A 25103-nucleotide genomic window follows, 5' to 3' on the forward strand; every position below is an offset into this window, starting at 1 on the left:
AATCACATCTTAATGGAGTACTGCTCTCCCCTTTGGGCTGGCTCCCCTGCTTCATGCCTTGCCTTTCTCCTGGAAAGCAAGGCCCTCAAAATGAGTGTCTAGGCCTGTTACTTTCACATCACAGGCAGGTCGGCGGCCTCTCTGTATTCTACCACCTCCTTTTTGGTCTTCCACCCACTGCCTTCTTTTGGCTCTGTTCCTCTAAGGTTTCTTCAGGGTGTACACTGTCCACCAGTCACTCTCTTCTTGTCAAACTCTCAAAATCCAGACTAACTGTTCACCTCCACTCATTTGTTCCTCTTTCGTCTCTCATCTGTGGAACCCACTTCCCCAGTTTGTTCACTCCCATTCTTCGCTCCAGGGCTTCAAGACAGCTGTTCACCACTACCATCCCTACTCATGATCTTTCCTACCCCAAATGACTATTCCCAAGCACTCCCTTTTTCCAGGTTATTGTGATTCCCCCCCCCCCTCTCCCTCACCCCTTTTCAATTGTTAGTTGTTGGTTGGTTTGTTCCTTTCCTGTTTCATCCCCACTTTCCCCTTCCTCTTCTTGCTGTGTTTCATTCAGCTTGTGTGCAGATAATTCACACCATGTGTCCTTCTACTCCTCCCCTTGATCTCACTGTTACTCTCACCTCCACTCTGCTGTTGGTGTTTCTCGCTTTCCATTTTGTTCCCTTCCATTCTGCTCTCGCTTATCCATGAGCCTCAATCATGTGCACAAAAAAAAAAGACAACAGACAAAGCAAAACAAGACAGCAAGACAATTTGAACCTGGGATCCCCATCAATCACCAAGCTAATCCCACCAGCATCCCAGGCTAATTCCATTTTGCCCCTCCCTGCACCAGGCTAATCTCACCACCCTTCAGATGGGTGTTCTTGTGCTAACATGGGGTGAACATGAAAGGTGATGTTGGAGGCCATCTCCAGTATATTTACCTTCACAAGAGAAGAGGGTATTGCATTTGGGTCCGTTTGTCTTTCTGTCTGTCTGTTAGTCTGCACAGAACTTTAGTGTTTTTCTCTGCAACTGCTTGTCAGATTGAGAAGAAATTTTCAGCATAAGAGCGACTACTGATGTCGAATGTTTTAATGATAATTATGATGTCATAGGTTATGTTGTGTGGCAACCATGTTGGAAAAAAGGGAAAACTTTGGACCTCTGTATCTTGGCAACCACACCAAGGAAAAATATACCCATCAGAGATTGGGAATCCCCCACCATTGAAACATTTTTTTCAAGATGGCCACCCCAGTCGGCCATCATGGATCCGGCCATGCCCAAAATCAATAGGGTTCTTCCTTTTCAGGTGGTACATGTGTGACCCAAATTTCAAATCGATATGGAGAACAGTTTATGAGTTATCGCACCCACAGCTATAAATGTTGACGCCTGGACGGACGGACGGACGGACGGACGGACGACCCGGGTGACAACAATATCCCCCTTCTGCCACACGGCGGGGGATAAAAATTGAAACTTGGCACATGGTAAGTACTCCTCATGAGGAATAAGTGTGATTATTTATGATGTCATAGGTGCCTTTGTTATGACGTCATAATTGCATACGTAGAACATGACATCCGATCAATATGAAGAATTTTGAGGGTCATGTTGGTGATAAATTGGTCAACAGAAAAAAAAAAATTGATGTCATCAGTCATGTGGTTCAGAAGCCTTTTTTTGTTTAAACCTTCAAAATTCTTCTTCTCTGAAACTGCTGAACAGATTGAAGTGAAACTTTACAGCATTAACCAGCTATCCACGAGGAAGAAAATGTTCCCACCTATGATGTCAGAGGTCACATGGTTTGGCAATCATATTTGATTCATCATAAAATATTTAACAATCTTATTCTCCAGAATAGTTGGACAGATCGAGGGGAAACTTCACAAACATGTTCCCCAAGCATTGGGGATACCAGGTTGCTCACGAATAATTGATAGGCCATATGGTCTGACAGCCATGTTGGATTGAACAAAAATCTTTAAAGAGCTCGTTCTCTTGAACTGCTTCATCGATCGACATGAAACTTAACAATTATAATCAAGTAGTGATGTCGAATACAAGTTTTAAATTTCAACCTGATCATATGTATGGTCCAGCAGCCAGGATTATTAAATATTTTTGATCTGTATTTTTTTCATTTTTTTATTTTTTGAATTAGACTCACTTGGCTGTGCTTGGATGGGTTTGAGGGTACAGAAGTATCAGCTGAAACCTGAATCCTATCCAGGTTCCACCTGATGACTTCATCTTTGCTTTTTGCTTGTTTTGGTTCCTTCTGATGACTCCAATGCAGGACTGTATCTGCAGTATTTGGTATTCCATTTGATTTGAATTGAATTGAATTAATTTTAATCCCGTTCTAACTTCAACTGAATAACAATAAACTTCATGGGTCAGGGTCAAGTGTCCGATCAAAGCGGGATGTCTTGGCACCCGGTCATCAATGCCAGCAGTGACCAAGTGGCAGTTCTAGTTGTGTCAATAATTAATTAAGCAACATACCAGTGCACGAACACCACAAAAAAATAAGTCCTGGCAAGGATCCACAATCTACCCAATTGCTCTTTTTGTTGTTGACATATGCAAAAGGGTGATGGTTGACACCATTTATACCCACAAGTCCCATGAATGCAACCTTTCCTGTCCCCACTCCTTTTATTTTTATCTACCTCCTACCACACATTAAATTTTGCTATTCCCTCAATTTATTTCTCCCTTCCCGTTTGCATAAATCAAATGTAGATTGCCCCCAACAGTTGATCATACATGCTCTGCACGGTGAGCACAAACATGGGATATTATTATATTCAAATATACTGTTATGTCAATGGGTTTTTCGTATTTATACAATTTTACTGATGCAGTGATGACAATGTTACCCTTGTTCGTGGTATGATTTGTACTTCCTGGTGATGTAATGATGTTGTTCTGCTTTAGGTTTTGAATAATAGTGATCTTTGTTTATGCTTATAATCATTTAGTAAGTGCAATTTAGGAGTACTTGTTATATGGAAAATAGAATTTGGACGTTATCGAGGTAAAGAAAATGTGGAAACAGCAGCATGTGACCAGATACAAGCTAAGTAAATAATCTGAGGCTACATTGATTGAGGAGCAAAGTGGATGAATGGCTAATGGCAAATAAATGCACACTTTGACACTGAAGCATTGGTACCTGGGTGTCAGGTGAATAAGCTGTGATTAGGTGTTGCCGATCGGTGAGAGTTGAGGACAAGATGTCTGATTGGATGATTGCCCAGCAATCTACTCTGTAGGTTCTGTATAAGGGTTGTCATGCTGATTATTATTCATTGTTGAGCTGAAGTTACGATGGGGGTGGTCCCTAGAGAGAGAGAGAGGGGAGAGAGAGAGAGAGAGAGAGAGAGAGAGAGAGAGAGAGAGAGAGAGAGAGAGAGAGAGAGAGAGAGAGAGAGAGAGAGAGAGAGACAGAGACAGAGACAGAGACAGAGACAGAGACAGAGACAGAGACAGAGACAGAGACAGAGACAGAGACAGAGACAGAGACAGAGACAGAGACAGAGACAGAGACAGAGAGAGAGAGAGAGAGAGCTGAAATAAAAAACAAAGCAGAAGGAGTTGGCCAGGAGCTTTAAGCAGAGGAGCAGCACTGCGCAGGGTGTTCTGCCCAAGAGATGCACGTGGCCGGGCCTGCACAGCATCTCTCTGGTCACAGTGCCCGCATGCCTGGAGCTGAAGAAGAGACTGTTTTTTTTTTTGTCGTAACACAGTTGAACCAGCCTGAAAGGAACCACTCAGAATGGAGACTGCACGACAAATTGCTTGAGCAGGCCCAACGCCCAGCCTTGGCTTGGATGCATGTGATCTGTGGCCTCTGAATTTGTGAAGCAGCTGCAACAGGCCACCTACGCAGATGCTCCCAATCACTACGTGTATCCAGTGGATTTCCTTTCATACTTTGTAAGTCCCAGATGCTGCGTAGATGGTTTGCAATGTTGTTGTCCGGCCTTCGGCTGACTATGTAATCCTGGTCTGAACACGGGTCATTTGTAATCCTCATCTTCCCCGTGACTGCACTAATCAATCTTAGGAGGCCCACTTTCTGTACGTTTATCCTTCATTTAATAGTCTTCATTCTTCATTCAATCCATATTTTCAACTGCTGCGCACAAACACTGTGAGGCCTTCAACTTCAGAAATGTCATTGGATTTAAAGATTGCTTGACAACTTCTGGTCCGGACTTCGGACTGGATTATTTAGTGAAGTCTGCCAGATCAAGTTAAGTATTAAGTCTTTGTGATCAGAATAAGGGTGAGATGGAAAGAGAGGATTTTAGGTTAATTATTTCAATTTTACCAAATTACTGATTAAAGGTTTCTTTTTGACATGACTCAAATTGTAGAACGACTCTTATTTCCTGGCTGATGGTTTAATATGCCACCTGAATCTCTCGGGTTGTTCTGTTCGAGCTGCTTCACTGGCCTTGCACTCGGCATTTGGTTTCGGTCTTGGAGTGTTTGGTTTTGTTGCGCCCCTCTTATGGGTGTGGCTTTTTTTTTTAGAAATAGAATATCGTGGCTCGTATGAGAGCTAACACACAGAACGTATAACAAGGGGAGCAGGAGACAAGAGGGGCGGGAGAGGGAAGCACAAATCAATGGGGAACAGAGACGTTAGATCTGTAGAAGAGAGAGGGATGGGGCGGGGTGCACGGGCTAAACAAGATGGCACTATAGGTACTTTCAGGAAGGAAAACAGGGAATTTGAATGAGGTGGGTTTGGGGTGGATTGAAGGGGGGTAGAACGGATCATGGTTTTGGATGGGGGAAGATAAGAGATGATGGTGAACAGCTGTTTTGAATACCTGGAGGGAACAGTGGGATTAAAGACAGTGTGGGAGTTTGTTCCAAGGGTGGGAAAAGAAGAGAGATGAAAGAGTGAAGGTGAGCAGTGATTCTTGATTTTGGTAGTTTTCGCAGAAGGGGGTTGCTGGCGGATCTTGAGCGCCCTGCGGAAATATGGGGGAGGGGGGGCACATCGCATACAGAGAGGGGGGGGAGGCTGGAGAGGAGACAGTAGAAGACAGGAAGACCACTGACCTGCCTGCTGTGAGAGAGAGTAAGAGACCAAAAGACTCAGCATCATCGCGGGAGATACCAATGATCCGAAATGCCTTGGTTTCCACAGCATGAAGCCGAGAAAGGTGTGATGCAGGAGCACCAGCCCAGAGGGCAGAGCAGTACTCCATCAGGCAGGGAATGAAAGCTTTGCATGTGTTCAGGAGCTCAGGTGTGCCAAGGAAGAACCTTGCATGATGGAGGATGCCCAATCAGCGACTGGCTTTGCAGGCCAGCTTGGAAATGTGGCTTTCTCAGGAAAGATCATGGCAGATAGTGAGACCCAGAAGTTGGAATGAAAGGACTTCTTCAAGAAGATTGTTGAGGAAGTAGATGAGGGGTTTTTTCCAGATGGTCCTTTTGGATAAACTTAGTGAGAGTGTGAGACTTGTCAGGATTGAAAGACATTTTCCAAGTGTTGGACCAGCATGTGATTTTATCCAGGTCTGCAGAGAGTGAAGGGGCTGCCGCTCGCTGATCTGAGGGATGACACATGCTACAGCAGAGGGTGGAGTCATCAGCAATGAACAAAGAGGATTTTCCAGAGTCGGAGAGATCATTGATGAAAACCAGAAAAAGCACAGGGCCCAGATCACTGCCTTGAGGGACTCTTCCAAGACAGGAAGAGGGGATGAAAGAACTCCATTAAGGGCCACACATTGACTGCAACAGGAGAGGAAGTTTGCGAGTCATTAGTGGAGATTGCTTTGGATACCATAGGAAGAGAGTTTGGTGAGCAGGGCAGGGTGCCAGACCGTGTCAAAAGCACGTGATATGTCAAGGGATACGGCTCGGATTTCATGTCTGGTATTGAGGACCTCCATCCATTGTTGGGAAAGCAGGAGCAGCATATCCAGGGTAGAGTGACCTGGTCTGAAACCAAATTGATGATCGAAAATCAGGCCATTGGAAAAGAGGAAGGATTTAATGTCAGAACCGATGATGGATTCCATGAACTTGCTGATGATTGGGAGAAGGCTGATTGGTCGGTAGTTGTAGGGATCTGTTTTTGCACCTTCTTTATGCAGAGCAGTAATGTTTTCTGATTTCCGAGCAGATGACAGATTATCTTGAGCAAATGAGAGGGTGACTTGAAAAGAGAAAGGGCGAGCAAGAGCAGCAGCGCAAGTTTTCAGACACGTGAGGCTTGACCTTTTGTGCAACCTATGGACTGGCTCGATTCCCAGTCACAAGAAAATACTGTCAGTTCCTGACATTCGTGTGGGATATGTTCCTGAAAAATGCTGTGAATATTTAATCCGTGAATATTGGGCCATTGATTCAATGGGAAAAGGGGGGATAGGTTCCCAGCAGTTCGTGATTCATCAGGGAAAATCTAAAATCCCATGAAAGACCACGAATATGTGAAGCACAGTGCTTGGGATGCAGAAGCAGGTCAGGAAAACCGCGAATACACCCATGAACAACTGTGATAAAGCCAAGAATACACCTAACCCAAGAACTTCTTCCTCATCATCACGAATTAGGCCAAGTCAATCAAATGCACTTCTGCAGGCATGTCACCAATATGACTGGCGCAATTGAATGATATGGGAACCCATATGAAAATGTAGGTGAAGAACTTGCATCCCTGCATGGATATGTCTGCACCAACAAGTCCTTTGCTGATGATGTATGGCAGTTGCCTCAGATCGGTGGAGCTAAGTACACAGAGTTTAGGACAGCTGTTTTAGAAAACACAACTTGAGGCAACCAGTAAGAGCCCTAATCACAAAGAACAAACTTGCTTTCTTCAAAGAAAACAAAGAATAAAGTGACAGATTCAAAAACAAAGAAGTTGGCATGTTCAAAAGATCATTCATCCCTTTTTGATAAGCTCCTTGTCAAGTTGCACAGGGAATCTGGTGACGTTCTTTGAGCATGAATCAGTACTCCTATTACCATCAATGAAGCCTTCTTCTGACAAGGCAGCTCTTCTGCACATTATTCTTCAAGAGGGATATATGAACAAAGATGACACTAAGGCCGAACATCCAATTCCTCTGATGTACATTGGAACTATTGTCATTGATGGAGGACTTCTCATACACTCACTGATTCCAAAGCCAACTTGCACCATATTTGATGACTCTTCTACCACTGCGTTCTATCCATACTTGAGATCTCAACTGTGTAGCTACTATGAGCTTCACATTGTTTGGGATAAGTATTTTGAGCACATCATCAAAGCTGAAACTATAGCAATGAAAAGTGGCTCAACATCAGGAACTCGCAAGCGTGTGCTCGGTGCCACACGTGTCCCACGTGGTCCTCAACTCTGGAAACAATTATTCTCTGATTCAAGTAATAAGGAAGAACTGTATGAGTACCTCTCTCTGGAAGCAAGTAAGGCTAGATAACATGATGACAAACATCTTCTGGTGACCTTAAATGACAGCGTTTTTTCATGTTGGTCCTGGCGATGTCGTGATCAATACCTGCAACCATGAGGAAACCGATATGCGTATTGTCATACATCTTGTGGCCACTGCGAGGACATGCCAATCTTTTCTCATCCGGACTGGTGACAGAGATGTCCTGGTTATCGCCATTGCTCACCTGGCTACTATTGACTGAATATACCCAGGTGTTGACCACTGGATGGCCTTCAAAAGAGGCAAAGACACCTCCTTCCTGAATGGGAATGCCAACAGTCACTCTCTTGGTCCACAATGCACCAGAGCTATTCCCTTCTTTCATGCTATCTCAGGCTGCGATTCTACGAGGAGCCAAAAAATTAAGAGGAAACGGATGTGGAGGAATACCTGGAAAAGGATTCCTGAAGCCACAAAAGCTCTTCAGAGTGCCACAGATCAGCCATTTGCAGAAACCATCGAAGAACACCAAACTGTCCTGGAATGGATGGTTTGCAGCATGTATGACCCAAATGACCAACCTCGAGAGAGTTCCACCCACACAGGATGCATAGTGGCTTCACATTCAGAGGGCAGCATACCAAGCTGCTCTGTAGACCACAAGTCATCAGGCCATCGTGGATCAGGACCCTCTCCAATTTGGATGGAAGAAGGCGAGTGAAGGTGATGGACTAGTGCCCATCTGGACCACGAGCAGGATGGCTGGGGAGGTCTTTGAGGTGGATGTAATCTGCAGTTTCTGAAGGAGATGTCCATCAGACAAAGGCAGGAAGTGCTTTTGCCTCTGGGCCCAACTCAAGTGTACAAGATGCTGCAAATACATTCGTTCTTCAGTGTCCACTGAGCAAGGGTTCTTTATTTATCTCTTACTAAAGTTATTTTGTAATTTTCTTCTCAATAAAATACAAAAAATGGATGGTAAAGGGAGAGTCTCGCACTAAATACTCGCGACCACATTGGTATGTCCTTGTGACAATACTTATACATTCATTGGAGGAATTAAGGTGCATGTGTACGTAATATGTGAATCAACAATTTACAACTGTTTTTGAATTTTTGTTGAAATATATCAGTCAGTGCTCGATTGGTTGGAGGGTGGGGTCTCCATGGACCATCCATTTCTTTTTTAGTAACTAAATTTTGATACTTTCATGTTAGATTTTTAAGAATTAGCATATGGAAAGTCATGCTGACCATTGTGAAGGTCATGTTTGAGGTCACTGATATATCTATCAATGAATTTTATTTCATGTGTCACACATGGGGTTTCTTAACAGCTGTTGCCAGACTGGGAATCAGGAGAACATCCCCCCCCCCACTTCAAGGGGAGAGGTCTCATGGGGGGGATATAGGTGAGTATACCTAAAGTTAATGTGTTCCACAATTGTTGTGGACCAGACAGACTTTAATCTCAAACCATTATTAACATTTTTCAATGATAAATATCTGAGTTGTTTGAGGCAGGCTTGCAACCCACATGGTCCCCCCTTCAAGCAGTACGGGGGGGGGGGTGATGAGAATTGGCACATGTAATTAAATCTGCTCTTCAGACCCCAAACTAGTAGAAAATGTTGAAATACTGCTTTTTACAGTGAGTGTCTGACACTTCAGGTTTGTGACCCCACTAATAGGGCCAAAACAATTGAGGCAAAACAAAGGGCACTATATTTTAAAACGTTGTCGATGGATAATGACGCAACTTTGTGGATGATTTGGGAAGTTCAGCCGATTACATTTTGGTTAAGGTCCGGATGCAGATCCGGCCTATCGGTGGGATACAAAATGTAAACGGTTCAGCCTGGTGGAGGTATGCGCTCCACCGAGTGACGTTCTAGTTACTTGCTGCGTCTCCTACCCAAATACCCTCTGGTGATAAAATTAATCCCCTGAAAACAAATTTGATCCCAATCGTATATATGCGAACAATATCCTGGATATTGACTATTTGAACAAACTCCAAGCAACCATCTCATCGTCTTTCATAATCTTAACTATAAAAGTTATGAAAAGAAACTGGTTGCACCTGCATTGTCGAAAATTGCAAGCGGATTAATAAGGTAACAAATGTAGAGGTGACTTTACCCGCACATTGTAGAGAACACCCGGTCCCAGCACTAGCTCATCGGGGTGCAGCCAGCCACGTGTCGGCTTGTTAATAAAACTTCCACTACGGTTCCAGTCTTCCGCAGGATCTCCAAATCCACGGCCACTTCCCGTGTAACGGCTCCCATCCTATAGAACGAACAGGGGGAACAAAGGATGGTGGGACACTTAAATATTTCATGCAACCAACAACGCTGCCAAAACACTTCCAGCTCTTCCAACATATTAAGGTTACATACCGCACAAGGCAAACGCAGCTTCGATTTAGTCTCATTACTGTCAATGTTTTCTGGTTTAATCCTCCACCTATACCCAACTCAAAATCCATCTCGTGGTAACATTGTGCTAAGGATCAATTCCCTACCTTTTTGGATCCAATCTGTCTCTATGAAAATATCTGTTGGTCACGCAGAGGTGCAATTGGTAATAATGATCAATATTTGGCCAAAAGAAGGTTTAACAAAGGCACATGGGACAAAAGGTTCTTCATCTCTGCAACAACAAGGCTGCACGAACGGCTGATGTGGGATGAAATTATTTTCTATTTTTCCCATAGCGATGTTGAGCTCGAGCACGTGCGGTTATATATATATATATATATATATATATATATATATATACACAATATGTTTGGCAGGAAAACCACTCAGGATAATATATTCAGCGCCATGTGATGGCTAACCATTGCCAAGTTGTCTGGTCATTCATAAACTTTGCTTTCTGTGCTCTATACTGAAGACGTTGACTGTACTTGAACACACACCACGTTGTTTTTCAACAGATCACCTATCATGAAACTATTATCGATTTTGATTCTGATGTACCATCCTCTTATACAGAGCGTGGTGCTGCTGAATCAGTTTCTTGGCAAGGGTTGCACTAGGTGGTTGAGCATTGCCTTCCCTGCGTTATTTGTCTGTGCTCTATCCTTTCATACGGTCCGTAAATATTATTGGAAGTATCCAGTCAAAGCTGTTGTAGGCATTTGGGGGTTAAAGGTTAAAGACTAAGAAAGACCAAAATGGTGCAACATTGTCAATTCACATTTGTTCATAAAACCAGTCACAAGAGGACTGAAGTGAAAACTCAGAAAGTGATGCATTCATCTTTGAGCAATTTAATCGGGACTTCGTTATATCATTCAGGACATGACCGAATTTTCGAGGCAGGTCGTCACATCACAAAGTACACCGCCCTTCCCGAGTCGACATCAAGTTGGCCATTCTGCCTGCCAGCACTTGGCTGATGGACATTAAAGATGTGAACATGCCATTTGAAATGGGCAGGTCATTGTGCGGGTTGGGTACCCCGGCCAAATTCCAAATCCTTGCCTTGACGATATATGCACAGATTCAGTGAAACGTGTTGAGTCCTCAGCCGTTGGGTCGATCAAGGAACAAACAATCATTTGCGCATTCTATCCACAGAAGGATGATGAAGATCTTATCCAGTCTAGTCTATGATCCCAGCAAAATGGGATCCAACCACAAACTGTCATTTATATTCTACACGCGCATGCTCCCGTACCTGACCTGACCTGATGTTCTACACAAGCACAACAAAAGGGAATATTAAGCTGGCTGTCTCGAGAAAACACTATATTTCTACCCATGTTGTATGCTTGGAATCAACAGCGACAGGAGCCTTTTGAAAGGGAACATTAAGCTGGCTGTCTCTGCAAACACTATATTTATACCCACATTGTACACTTGTGGCCAACAGTGACGGGAGTCTTTTGAAATGGAATATTGGCCCGAAATGTGCGAAAATTCGCGAAAATGCGTGCATCATTGGAGTGTTCTGGTTCCCATATTTCACATTTATTATACACATCATTAACTGTGCCTTGCAGCAGAGGATGTCCAGTAACTTGTATTTGATGCCTTCCAAGAACAAAACGCTGCTATTCGGTGCCATGCTCCCATTCTGTACGCGAATGCTTCACAGCATGCACAGAGCCCTTCAGACTGGCTCGGATCGACCTGCCAGAGGCGCCAAAATCATTAGCAGAACCGTCAGTGATGAGTCGGGACAGTGCAACCAAATAATCTTGTTACAAAAACGCGGGAAAGGTGGGTGCCCACCGGGCATGATCACAGGTCTGTGCGTTAACTATACCAGCCTTGATTGGGCTCGGTTTGGTTAATTACAAGTGGAAATGGGGTTAATGAACAATCTCTTGAAAAGGTCTGGCTGTGGATCTGGGTCTGACCTGCGTCCCGCCGGGGGAAGATGCGCAGCTCGAAGTAGCTCCATCGGATGTGGCGAGACGGGAGAAGCTTGCCAAATCCTTGACAAGTGTGCGAAGGCTGAACCTGCCCCCACCTAATGCCGAGAGCCATGGGAGGAAGGAACACAGAGTGGTCGATTCATCATCCGAGTCTTCGGCGCAAGCCCCGTGTGAAGTCTGCGACAGGAGGACAGGCTGCGGTAAATGTGGTTCAGAGATGGACCGGCGCAGGGAAGAAGGTCTCCGTCGGAAAACCGTTGCACTATTGCTTCGGTTCCCCTCCTCTTCTTCACCTCCTTCTCCTATTCCTTCTCCTTCCTCCTGATCCTGCTCCAGGGCCACATGGGATTCCGTGGACTCGGAAAAGGAGCAGTCTCTCATGCAGGATTCGCAGACGTTCTCCTGGTCTACATCCGGCGGAGGAGACCCGTCCGAAGCGAAGCTCCGAATGCGCGTGTATTTGGGACCCGCCAGCATGATCTACCATGCACCTAGGGTCCATGCGCACCGGGAATGGCGCAGCTCACGCGATGATGAGGAAAGAATAAGCACAGCTGTCCGTCTCTCTGCCCACACCCTGTTCTCTCTGCTCGGATGTTCGGTTCATCCAGAGCCACCCACGCTCATTGGAAGACACCCGCTCTCCCCCGGATGACTAGCCTATTAATAAGCCCCCCTGTTTCTGTACCAGCAACCCCCACCATCAGTACACTCTCAGATTCCTTATTCTTACTCGACTCCCTTTCTCATGACATTTCTTGTCGCTTCCCATCAGACCCCCTCCCTTCCCAAGCGTCCGGATCTCTAGGAGCCCGGGCTTGGTTTAATCATGAAGCCCAGTCCGGTCAACCTGAAGATCCATGCCAGGTTTTGTACCAGCTGTGCGACTGTCACGTCTCATGCCAAGCTGGTAGTTTACAATAAGAAATAAAAATACACAATGGAGGGAGAAAAGTGAAAGCAAATGTCTGGCATAGATCACTCCGGTATTCCAATGAGTACGTTCAAACAATTACCAGTGACATGACCATGGCACACTGAGCCGGCTGTGCGGGTAGTCGTGTAATCGAGGCCTCGCTGAATTAACGGTGACATCTACCGTGTGTAAATGACGTGATTCTAAATTTTCAGTGGGAATACCATTACATCATCTGAGAGTACACAAAATGTAGGCACCGGGTCTTGTCTGGTTTTTCCTGAGGACGACCAAACGGCCCATGGCCACAAAAGACCATGAGGACAAGATTGATTCCATACTCCTCCATTCGTATGCAGCGCAAGGCTGCGGGGTAGCATCATTGGCTGAGGGTGCATGACGCCTTCTGCTGGTCAGGGCAGGAGTTTGGAATTTATTCAAGGTGCCAGCGATAGCTTGACTACTCTTTGAGAAAGACATCTTGAGATCGTCAACGTCCACAAACCAATGCTGGCAGACGGGTCTCCCATTTAACGTCCATCCGAGAGATGGCACAATCACTGATGAATCACCCTGCCTGTGAAACACCAGGATGGCAGTTTATAGCTGGGTCGGGATTCAAACCCAGGCTCGACAGCTTCGAGGCAAGTGTGCATACCCAGAGGCCATCCTGCCAGCCTAAATGTCAATAACAGCCTCAAAACTGCTGGTAACACCAAGGGTGTACTTACTGACCTTGAATTATGACTAAAATGAACTTAACTCAATTTGGCTTTGGATGTGGGATTCCGCAGACTCGCCCAGTTTACCTCTCAGGGCTTTTGTGTGAGCAGACTGACAGGATAGCTCAAAAGTAGCATATCAGTCTTTCAGCTATGTGCCTGTCTCGTCTGGGTTTGATCGTTGATCTTCTAAATTGTGATTCTGGTGTGTACGTCAGGCAGGACTTTCCTTCAGAGTGTGCCATCTGGCGGAGAGGACTTTCAGCTGGGTTTTCTCTGCCATAATTTGCTGTTGGTGGACATGAAATATCCCACAGTGTCTTTTTCAAAGAGTATGTGATTGGCACTGGGAGCCTTACGAGATTCCTAATCACCACCTTGACTGCCAGAACAGATAAGCATGATATTCGCCGATATCATGAACAGCTCAATGAGTCAGGACAGATACCGGAGGATTGGAGAGTAACAAATGTGACACCATTATTTAATAAAGGATCGAGAAAGTAACTGGGGAACTACGGAGTACAGACCTGTTAGTTTGACTTCAGTTGTAGGTAAGGTGTTAGAGACACTAATTAGGGATCGGATGGGGAGCCATTTCAATTCTTTCACGAGAAGGGCACTCGGTAGAGCGCATACCTCAGCCGTGTAATGCCTGATCCACGAGAACATATCTGGCCCAATACATTTTTGAAATATCGTGCTATATATCGCTTTTGAGCCCCATCTCACAATGGTGAAGAATCACTTAAAAAATTAACAGATCCGGATCCGGATCATCACCAAAATTGAACAACTTCTTTCTTGTCACACACCCAATATGTCCATTAAGTCTCATCTGAATCCGTCCACAACTTTTTGAGATATCATGCCATTTATCGTTTTTGTGAAGAATCACTTTTAAAATTCTAGTAGTCTGATACAGATCCGGATCTTCACCAACACCGAATCAGTTCATCCTCGTCACACACCAAAGCGGTCCACAAAATTTCATGTGGATCCATCGACAACTTTTTGGGATATGTTGCACACAAACAGAAACCATAACCTCCTTCACCTTCAGTGGCAGTGGTAATAAATATAAACTAATGAAAGGCAGTCACAGCATGGATTTATTAATGGGAGGTTTGTTGAGTAAATTTATTGGAGTTCTGTGATGTAGTTTCTGACTGGGTGGATGAGGGAAGGGCAGTAGATGGAGTGTATCTAGACTTTCACAAGGCATTTTATAAGGAACCACAAAGGAGGTTGTTAGATCATGTGAGGGCTTGTGGCGTGGTTGGTCAGGTAGTTAACTGGTTTATTGACAGGAAGCGAGGTGGAGCTGTGATTGGGAGGATGTCTGGTGAGGAGGATGGATGTAGGGTGTACCTCAGGGAACAGTACGAGGACTATTATTAGTCCCCTACCGGTTTCACCCAAGGGGACTTCAGGTTTGCTCTCCGTTTGTCCGTCCATCCGACCTGTGTTTTTTCAGACTTTTCCCCCATATCCTTCAACAAATTAAACTGAAACTTGGTACATGGCTTTACTATGATACATGACAGAACAGTTTGAGTTTCAGGGCGTTTCATCAATTTTTTTTTATCGAGTTATGCACTTGTTGGACTTCAAAAATATCACATCGGAAGGGAACGTGTATTGCAAAAGGAATTCTTGTATATGTATAGATATATATATATATATATATATATATATATATATATATATATATATATATATATATATATATATATATATATATATATATCTTCTTCTTCTTTCGGCTGCTCCCGTTAGGGGTCGCCACAGCGGATCATCCGTATGATCCGCATAGTGATTTGGCACATGTTTTACACCGGATGCCCTTCCTGACGCAACCCTGGTCGCCTCTTGCGACACAGGGATCTGGTACACCTATTTTAACCAGGGTCTCCACGGACCCAGTACACTGGTACTCACTTCACCGACCTCGGAAAGATGACAGGCTGAGTCAACCCCCTGGTGTATTAATTCAGTGGCCCAACGGGGCTTGAACTCAGGACCTTTTGGATCCCAAGCAGCTGCCCGAACCACTGTGCCAACACCAGGCATATATATATATATATATATATATATATATATATATATATATATATATATATATATATATATATATGTATATATATATATTATATATTATATATATATATACACACACACACACACAAATATACGAGTATACATATATACACATATTGTTGCGAATCTGGAAGCCATGAGCACTCAACATACAGGTCCGATAGAACAGTTATATCGGTATGTGTTTTTTAGTTAGGGTCCCCATCCCTCGTTTAATGGGTAATTAAATGTACATGCGCTGTGAAGTTACTTTGATAGTCAGGGTTTTCTTTTATTTTTAAATCCTCAAAACTACAACACCAGCATCACCCTCACCTTCACCTCTCTCTGACCGACGCCATGGTGGGCAGAGTTCAAGGAGGAGCCTCGCGGCGGCCCTCGACAATCAGCATACTACGAGAGTGAGGTGGCCGCCGCTCAGCCAATCAGACCCCGCGAGGTGAGAGAGGTAGTCTGCGTGACGTCACCATGCCCCCGGGCTAATTGACGGACTTGCCGCTCGTTTTGGCCAATGATGGGGCAACGAGTGATTCAGCGCGCCAAAACCGTCCAGTGAGGGAGAGCGGGGAGGGCAGAGGCATCCCCTCCCCCCCCATCCCCGGAGAGGGGTGAATAAGTTTGCAGCGCGATCGGACCAAAGGGAGAGCTTGAGAGATCCTTCTTCGACAAGAACCGCAAGTTGATTGCGCGCCGTGTTTCTGTCGGTGAACAAGGAGAGATAAACTGGGGACACAAGTGGTGATCGCGTTTGCCTGACACGAGTGGTCGTTGCATTCGCCTCACACACGAAAGGTCCGAGTCCCGCCACCCCACCAGCTCAACGTACCCGCACGAGGCGGACAGGTCCGAGGCAGGCTCTGGTCTTCAGGTTGCCTTTTCCTCCGAGCTGGAGGCCTCAATAAAGTCTGTGGCCACTAGTTCTTGGGTGTACGTGTGTGTGTGTGTGTGTGTGTGTGTGTGTGTGTGTGTGTGTGTGTGTGTGTGTGTGTGTGTGTGTGTGTGTGTGTGTGTGTGTATGTGTGTGTGTGTGTGTGTGGCGCCAGTCTATTAAGTAAAACTGCATAAGTGCTTGTACATAAATCGCTATTCCTTCAGTATTTGGTTAACTCTGCCTTCTTGCATGCTCCCGTGCCCCATTATAAATAAATGCATTTGATAAATGTATCAGTTCGTTGCTGTGTCTCTTCCATTGGCCTAGCGTGACGCGTGTTGATGAATTATAAAGGCTGGTGCCGCTGTAAAAGTACATTCGGACCGACGGAACTTTGGCAACCGTCCGCTCAGGTTGCGCACGGGTCGGGCACGCTAACGGCTCAACTCGTACGAGGGCCGTCGAGGGTGAATTTCTCCGGTAGTTTGGACGACGTGGGTATTTAGGTAAATTGAAAATGAAAATTGACCCGACCCCACGTGGTCGACCTATTGGCGATCTTTGGTCCAATAAGGGACCCGTCAGCTCTGGAGTTATCCGGGGTGACGATCTATACATTTCGGGTGTTCGGTGGAGTCGACTCTGCAGCTCCATCGAGCGGTCGTGATCGTCGCCGATACCCGGCCCACAACAATATATACACATACTTTCCATATATATATATATACATATTTATATATATATATATACATATATATATTTATATATATATATATATATATATATATATATATATATATATATATATATATATATATATATATATATATATATATATATATATATATATATATATTGGGGTGAACAAGAATTTGATACACTGCCGATTTTGCAGGTTTTCCCACTTACAAAGCACGTAGAGGTCTGTAATTTTTATCATAGGTACATTTCAACTGTGAAAGATGGAATCCAAAACAAAAATTCTGAAAATCACATTGTATGATTTTTAAATAATCAATTTACATTTTATTGCATGAAATAAGTATTTGATCACCGACCAACCAGTAAGAATTCTGGCTCTCACAGACCTGTTAGTTTTGTCTTTAAGAAGCCCTCCCATTCTCCACTCATTACCTGTATTAACTGCACCTGTTTGAACTCGTTATCTGCATAAAAGACAGCTGTCCAGACTCAATCAATCAGACTCCAACCTCTCCACAATGGGCAAGACCAGAGAGCTGTCTAAGGACATCAGTGACAAAATTGTGGACTTGCACAAGGCTGGGATGGGCTACAGGACAATAGGCAAGCAGCTTGGTGAGAAGGCAACAACTGTTGGCACAATTATTAGAAAATGGAAGAAGTTCAAGATAACAGTCAATCTCCCTCGGTCTGGGGCTCCATGCAAGATCTCACCTCGTGGAGCCTCAATGATCATGAGAAGGTGAGGGATCAGCCCAGAACTACACGGCAGGACCTGGTCAATGACCTGAAGAGAGCTGGGACCACAGTATCAAAGAAAACCATGAGTAACACACTACGCCGTCATGGATTAAAATCCTGCAGCGCACGCAAGGTCCCTCTGCTCAAGCCAGCGCATGTCCGAGCGGACGGTTACCAAGGCCCGTCGGACCACATGAATAATTTACTGCCTCGCTATTTCTCAATACACACCATGCTAAGCCAGTGAAAGAAACACAGAAACGAGATGGAACATTCAACAAAAGGGGTATTTATTTATAATGGGGGAGGGGAGCATGCAAGAAGGCAGAGTTGACTGAGGAAAAGGAATGCAGGTATGTACAAGGCACTTAAACAGCTCTACTTAACAGACGGGGCCCACGGATACACACACACACATACACAAAGAAATGGTGGCCACGGCCTTTATTGATACCCCCAGCTCGGAGGGAAGGTGAGCTGGAGGTAAGAGACTGGCTTGGACCTTCCCGCTTCGTGCGCTTCCCGACGATCTGGCCCGGCGGGACTCGAACCCGCAACATGATGCAGCTCCAAGCACCAGGTACGGAGGGTAGCGTTGGGAGCTGGAACGCTCCACTGGCTGAACAGGCGACGAGGCAGGCAAGCGATTCCCCTCCGACTCGCAGGCAGGCGTTTCACGGCAGGAAGACTCAGACTCTCAGCTTCAACCAACAAACCCTCCGACTCTCTCCCTCCGTCGCCCCCACACGATTATATGTTTCTCTTGGCAGGTGGGAGGGATCCGTCGCGCGTCATTCCGATCTCATTGGACAGGCGTCGGGCGATCTCCCGGCCGTCCGAGATTGGTCGGGGGGAGGTGCTCATGTCTCCGCCCCTCAACCAGGATGTCAAGCAGCAACATGTTGCTTACACCATGCAGACAGACATGCAGACATGCTCGCACCCCTCCGATTGGCTGAGAGGGGCACCATGCCCATATTTGGAGTGAAATCCAAGAAGCCAACGTCCAAGAAGCCCCGCCTGGCACATTGGACTCCACCCACGGCTGTGCTTGACACGCATACGCATGGGGAAGGCCAATGGTGAAGAAGCGAAGATGAGCGTTGTTGTTGGTGGTGAAGAAATCCTAACTAAAAAATAATTCACAGCGCACGTACAATTAATCATAGGACAGGACCCTACCTCGAAACACATACTTACCGATATAACTGATCTATAGGACCTGGCTGTTGTGTGCAGTAAGCTTCCAAATTCGCAACAATATATACATATACATACATATAAATGCCATATATATGTATGTGTATATGTATAATAAAATCCTGTATTTTTGATCTCTGTCTGTCTCTCTCTGGTTTGTTCCCGATGCACAGCCACATCTTTTAAGTTCCAAACTCCAATCGTTGGGTAAAATACAACTTTGGTTGGGGGGTAACATCAGCTATGTGGCCGAAGCCTCACACTGAGGGGTAGATGCTCCATGTATGTGTATCATGTAGCACCATGTTGTGTTGGTGGCAGAGGGTATTACAATTGATTTTTTTACCACATCAATGCTGAGGTTAAAGCACCCTTAACACTGGCAAATTTGTCCTCCTTTCCTCTCCCCCCACCCCAACCCCCCCTCAAAAAAAACAAAAACAAAAACGGAGAGGCCTGTCAAAGCCTGTCATCATGTGTGAGATTTTTCACGGGAAGGGACATTAGGACGAGCGGGGGTAAAAAAGGGGGGGGGGAGTGGGGCGTGAGGACGGGGAGGGGAGGGAGGCATTAAAGCACTCCATGCATAAGTAAATTTCTCTTCCTTTCTTTCTTCTTCTCGCCTAAAATGGAGGAGCCCATCAAAGTGGGAAAAATAATAACCAGAGGGAGCCATGGTCATCGTGTGAGGGAAACATTTCTAGCAGCAAGAGACGTGTGGCTAGGGTGAGGGGGGGGTGATGAGGGGCGGAAAGGGGGTTTGGGTGAGGGTTAGGGTGGTGGAAGGGGAGGTTGAGGTGAATAGGTGGTGGGAGGGGGAGTTGGGAAATACCAATGTCTCTGTCTTTTGATTAAACCCGTCAGCGAAGTGATTGTTATTATTGCGATTCTTTGTTTTCCCCCATCTCGCTCAACTCTTTTCATTTGTTAGCTATCAGTTGGTTTGATAAAAATACAACATGCTGTTCATTATGCTCGGCCACATCTTCAAAGATACAAACTCCAAACTAGAGGGGGAGCACTCGGTAGAGTGCAAAACCTCCACCATCAATACTGCTGGGTCACTTAAGTGAACCTGATATCCTATTCATTGTAGGTAAAAACGGATCAGACTCTACTGAACCACGATTGAATAAACTAAACTAGATCGACACGCATGTAGAAATGCCCAAAAAAAAAAAATCGAAGTTTTTTTGAAAAAAAAAGTTGCAAAATTTGTTTGTTTTTCCTCTAACAACTTTTTTTGGGGGGGGGGGTGGAAATCACTTAAAATATGTAGAAATGCAAAAAAAAAAATTTCAAATTTTTTTCAAATAAAATCTAAATTTTTTTGAAAAAAGTTGCAAAATTTTTTTTTTCTCTAACAAAATTTTTTTTTGGGTTGGAAATCACTTGAAACATGTAGAAATGCAAAAACAAAAATTCAAATATTTTTTCAAAATGGTCGCCATAGCGGCCATATTGGACTTTGGACCAAGTCCAAAATCTCATGGCATGATCCTTGGACCATAGCTAACCCCCCTCCAAGTTTTGTCGAAATCTGTCCAGGAGTTTTTCTGTAATACTGTTCACCAACAAACAAACAAACAGGGGTGAAAACAGTAACCTCCGTCCATCTTCGATGACGGAGGTTAATTAAAGTATAGATACAGCTCTGGAAGTAACATGCACTATGTGGCCATGACCTCAGAGGCTGTTTTGAGTCCACAAAGTTATGCCAAAGTGACTAATATAGCAATTTTTAATATAGCAATCAGCGAAGTGATGGTAAGCCTACTGCTAGTTATTCATAATTTACATCAATGATTTGGGTAAACGATGGTAAGCGAAGCGATGGGTAAGCCTATCACAAGTTATTCGTAATTTGCATCAATGATTAGGACAGCAGGGTTAAGAGTAAGCTTTCTCAATTTGCAGATGACACAAAGCTTGGAGGTAAGGTAGGTAGATCGCAGAGAGGCTGGTAATCTGATTCCGATAAGTCTCGATACATTAATAGATTGGGCAAAATATTTGGGGAAGGAGTTTGACATGAAGTCATGCAAGGTGCTGGAGATGGGTAAGAAAAATGAAAGTATAGATTTCATCATGCAAGGGGCAGTCTTTGAGTGTGTTGCCAAGTCGAAGGATCTAGGGAGTGGTAATAGATCAGGGGGTGTGGAGAGTGGTAAAGCTAACAGCGTTTTAGGTTGTATTCCTCGGGGGATAAATTGCAAATCAAAACAGGTAGTGTTAAGACTGTACAGGAATTTAGTGAGGCCTTTTTCTTGTTAAGTCAGCTCTCAGGCCTTAACCGTTAAGCCAACACCAGGCTAGAGAACACAATTAATCAAAACCTACATTTTCAGCTGTGGTTTTCATAAAGTTTAGTTTGAGTACAAAGCAGATGTGGTTGGGCTTTGCATTTTGAGGTGCTTTCCAGTTAATCCTCGTTATACTACTGGGAAGGTTATGGCAGACCAATATATACAAGGGCAGTATATCCCTTGCTATGAGACTGCTCCATTAACAGCCCTGTAAAGGCTAGGGAGTCATCATCATGTGTGTTATCCATTGCTACTCGGAAAATAGCCCATTCTTATGGACAGGAGGAAGAGGAAGCAGAACTTGGACTGTGTGTTTACTTTTACGCCACTGTAGAACACACACAGACAAACATTTTCCCTCTCATGAATAGTGTGGGATGATTGGTTAACGGTTAAAAGGAACATGTAAAAGATAAGCTAAGATAGGGAATAGACCATCAAAGAGTGTGCGAGCACTCTCTATGTAGGGATGGCATGGGAAAAAAGTGGGTCCCACCCGCTATACACAAAACTAAAATTGGAGTATCGTCTCTAAAAAGTCGCTTAGGCTATATACGAGAGCTTACCTGGTCTGTTCAGCTGATCGTCTTGGCAGGGATCACTTTTCAGTATCCAGACCATGACAAAAGCAAAAAAAGCAAAAACCGAGATCGCTCAAAACCGGCAAATCTTCTTCTCGTTCATAATAATAATAATAATAATGATGATCATAATAATAAAAATAAAAATAGGACCACTGGACCTGTAGCTTACCTGGGCACTGGCCTAATACAGTAACCCAAATTTGGTATCATTCTGACTGGTGGGTCTGGAGAAGAAGATTTTTTTAAAGGAATTAATAGGATTTTCCCAAAAGTTGACAAAGTCAGACATTTTGACACATTTCTGGTCATGTGATCCACATGACTTCCACAATATAATTAACATCCCCACCCGAGCCTAAGGTTGCAACCCAGATTTGGTAGCATTCTGACTGGTGGGTCTGGAGAAGAAGATTTTCGAAGGAATTTGTGGGACTGCCATTTTGACACACTTCCGGTCATGTGATCAGCATGGCCTCCGCAATTTAAAATCAGGACCCTGTCCTAATGTTTTAACCCAAATTTGGTAGCATTCTGACTGGTGGGTCTGGAGAAGAACATTTTGGAAGGAATTTACGTGATTTTCCCAAATATTGACCAAGTCAGCCATTTTGACACTTCTGGTCACGTGATCGGCATGGCCTCCACAATTCAACATTCCTATCCTGGCCTTATGTTGGAACCCAAATTCGGTAGCATTCTGACTGATGGGTCTGGAGAAGATTTTTGAAGAAATTTACTGAGTGCTATCATTCACCCTGGCCAAATTCCAAATTCCAACACTAACCCAAAGGGGGCATAGCATCAGCGGCACTGCCATGCCCCTGCAAGGACTGATGCTGACCCACAACCATGAGCTACATATAAACAACAATCATCCCACAATTGGATAAAACAACATTGAGCACAACAACAACATTCGAGCAAGGTGTGGCATTCAACTGCTTCAACAAGTGAGCAGAAAAATGGGTGAGCTGAAGTTGCTCACGTGATGGAGTGACATCAGGTCAAAAAAAACAAAAAACAAAAAAAACCCCACTAAACCACAAAACCAAAATCTTCAACACAAAATGGGTATGTTTATCAAAATTAACATTAGTTGAAAAAAATATATATGTATACACATATACACACACACACACATCACAAAAAATAAATTGTATTTATTGCACAATGCTTGAATCATATAAAAGGTTACGTAAAGGAAATTCCATGGAAACATGATCAGTGCAATATAATGCTCAAATTGATCCGGGCCCAACACTTGCTTGATTATTGGGCTGCTGCGTCAGCACGAGAAAGCATCCGGTACTTACGGGTTAAAGAAACACGATACGGGGCAGATTTTGGCTTCCAGATAGACAAAGGAAAGCCTTTTCCAATTTCCTATACAATTCACAGTGGTGACCATAAGGCAAAGTGGGGTTGATGAATAGGGAGGAAGGATATTGATCTATGACAGTGTGCAGAGATTTCCCAAATGTTCAAAGGACACAGCTGACCTTGCAAAAAGCAGCCCCACTCAAACTTTGCTGAAGTCGACGGAGACTTTTCACAATCACACATGAGGATAAGATGTTCAAACAATTACAAATGGCGTTTCACATTGCAAGAACAGTGACAGGTGTTTGTTCATCACCAGTTCGCCTTGAGCAACGCAAAGCCTGACGCCATTCCACTTCTGCATTTGCTGTCATTTCATATCTTACACTGCAAGAAACAGTAATGCATTATCTTAAAAGGAAACCTCTCACCCATTCAGAAAAACACCTGCCACCTTCCTGAAATAGCAAAAGTGAAACTGCACATTGATTTATGAGAAATGTAAAATATTTGAGGGATGAAATAAGTACATACCAGTGAGTGCAAGTGTGTATGTGTGCACGTGCATGCACACACACACACACACACACACGAAAAAAATATATATATATATATATATATATATATATATATATATATATGCAGATATATATATATGCAGATATATATATATGCAGATATATATATATATATATATATATATATATATATATGCAGATATATACATATGGATATATATAAGCCGGTAGGCGACATGGGTGGTCGCTACATAATTGCATACCAGTCATACAGTTTTTGACGGATCGGGCTGAAAACTTTTGACAAGGAGGTTGATTATAGTGCACATAGAAGCTGAGAAGCCGATTTTTGATTTTCGAAAAAATAATCTTTTTAGGATTTTTCAAAAATTTCAAAGTCCCGTTGCTAGGCAACGGTGGCGTCCATAGCAACGGTGCTCAAAATCATACAACTAGATCGTGGTATGAACCTACTTGTCAAGTTTCATCAAAATCGGTTGACTCCTCTGGCCTCCAGCGCTGTCCATTACATCCAAACAAACATACAAACATACAAACAAGCCAGTAGGAGACATGGCTGCTCGCTCCAGATGGAAAGCTGGCCGACACGACGAGCCGATATTCATGTACATGCTATCAATCAATTTAGCACGATAAATATGATTATCGGAGGAGGGTGGAGGAGCTCCTTGTGAGCCAACGGCCATCCATATCTAGTGCCCAACTGTGTCTGCGGACGTCCTCCTGCAGATGGGTTACATTTTTATGAGGAGGTTGGTGGCAGGATTTGCACTCCGGCCACCGTAAAACCCTTCATTCCGCAAAACGCAAAAACGCAAAAAAATCTGAAAACCCACTCCGTGGGAGTACCTCCTGTGCAGCTTCCCTTCGCAGGGCAGCTCACCGGATGACGGGATTGGGGCAAAGCCTTCGGGACCCCCAATCTTTGATGACAGGAGGGAAACCAAGGGGTAACATTCCCGGGTCAGATTGCGGGAGAGTGTGTCGGAGTGGTGCTGAGGTGTCGTCCACCAGACGGCGGTCTCCTTGGGTTAACCTGAGGCGGTCCCTTCGGGTGGGTGCCTGGAATGTCCTATCCCGAAGAGAGGATGATCACCTGTCTCTGTTATCATCTGAGCTCAAGCGTTTGGACATCGGGATTGCAGCTCTCTCTGAGGTTCGGAGACCGGATTGCGGCGAGATAATGGTGGGTGGTTACACCTACTATTGGTCTGGTCACTCTGATGGTTACCATACCCAAGGAGTTGCTGTAGCTGTGTCCAATAAGCTGACCCCAATGATA

The 25103-nt window shown here is 44.4% G+C and overlaps 1 protein-coding gene across 2 annotated transcripts in view; it reads right to left on the reverse strand.

Annotated features, from left to right (window-relative positions):
• LOC147027704 (SHC-transforming protein 1-like) overlaps window positions 1–23661 on the reverse strand; it is a 91247-nt gene extending 67586 nt beyond the window's left edge. The window contains exons 1-2 of one of the 2 annotated variants that reach the window (XM_085877247.1): window positions 23599–23661; window positions 9570–9719 (exon numbers count right to left, since the gene is read on the reverse strand). In XM_085877247.1, the coding sequence (XP_085733373.1) occupies window positions 9570–9719; window positions 23599–23646 (198 nt within the window). In that variant the 5' untranslated portion in view covers window positions 23647–23661. Of the gene's footprint in view, window positions 1–9569; window positions 9720–11802; window positions 12521–23598 lie in introns of those variants that run through there. The other variant, XM_085877246.1, reaches the window with a different exon arrangement.
• Window positions 23662–25103: the final 1442 nt, after the last annotated feature.

The sequence above is a fragment of the Eptatretus burgeri genome, chromosome 4 (genome assembly GCF_056783735.1).
Source record: "Eptatretus burgeri isolate ZD-2024b chromosome 4, Ebu_testis_v1, whole genome shotgun sequence".
NCBI classification, from domain to species: domain Eukaryota; kingdom Metazoa; phylum Chordata; class Myxini; order Myxiniformes; family Myxinidae; genus Eptatretus; species Eptatretus burgeri.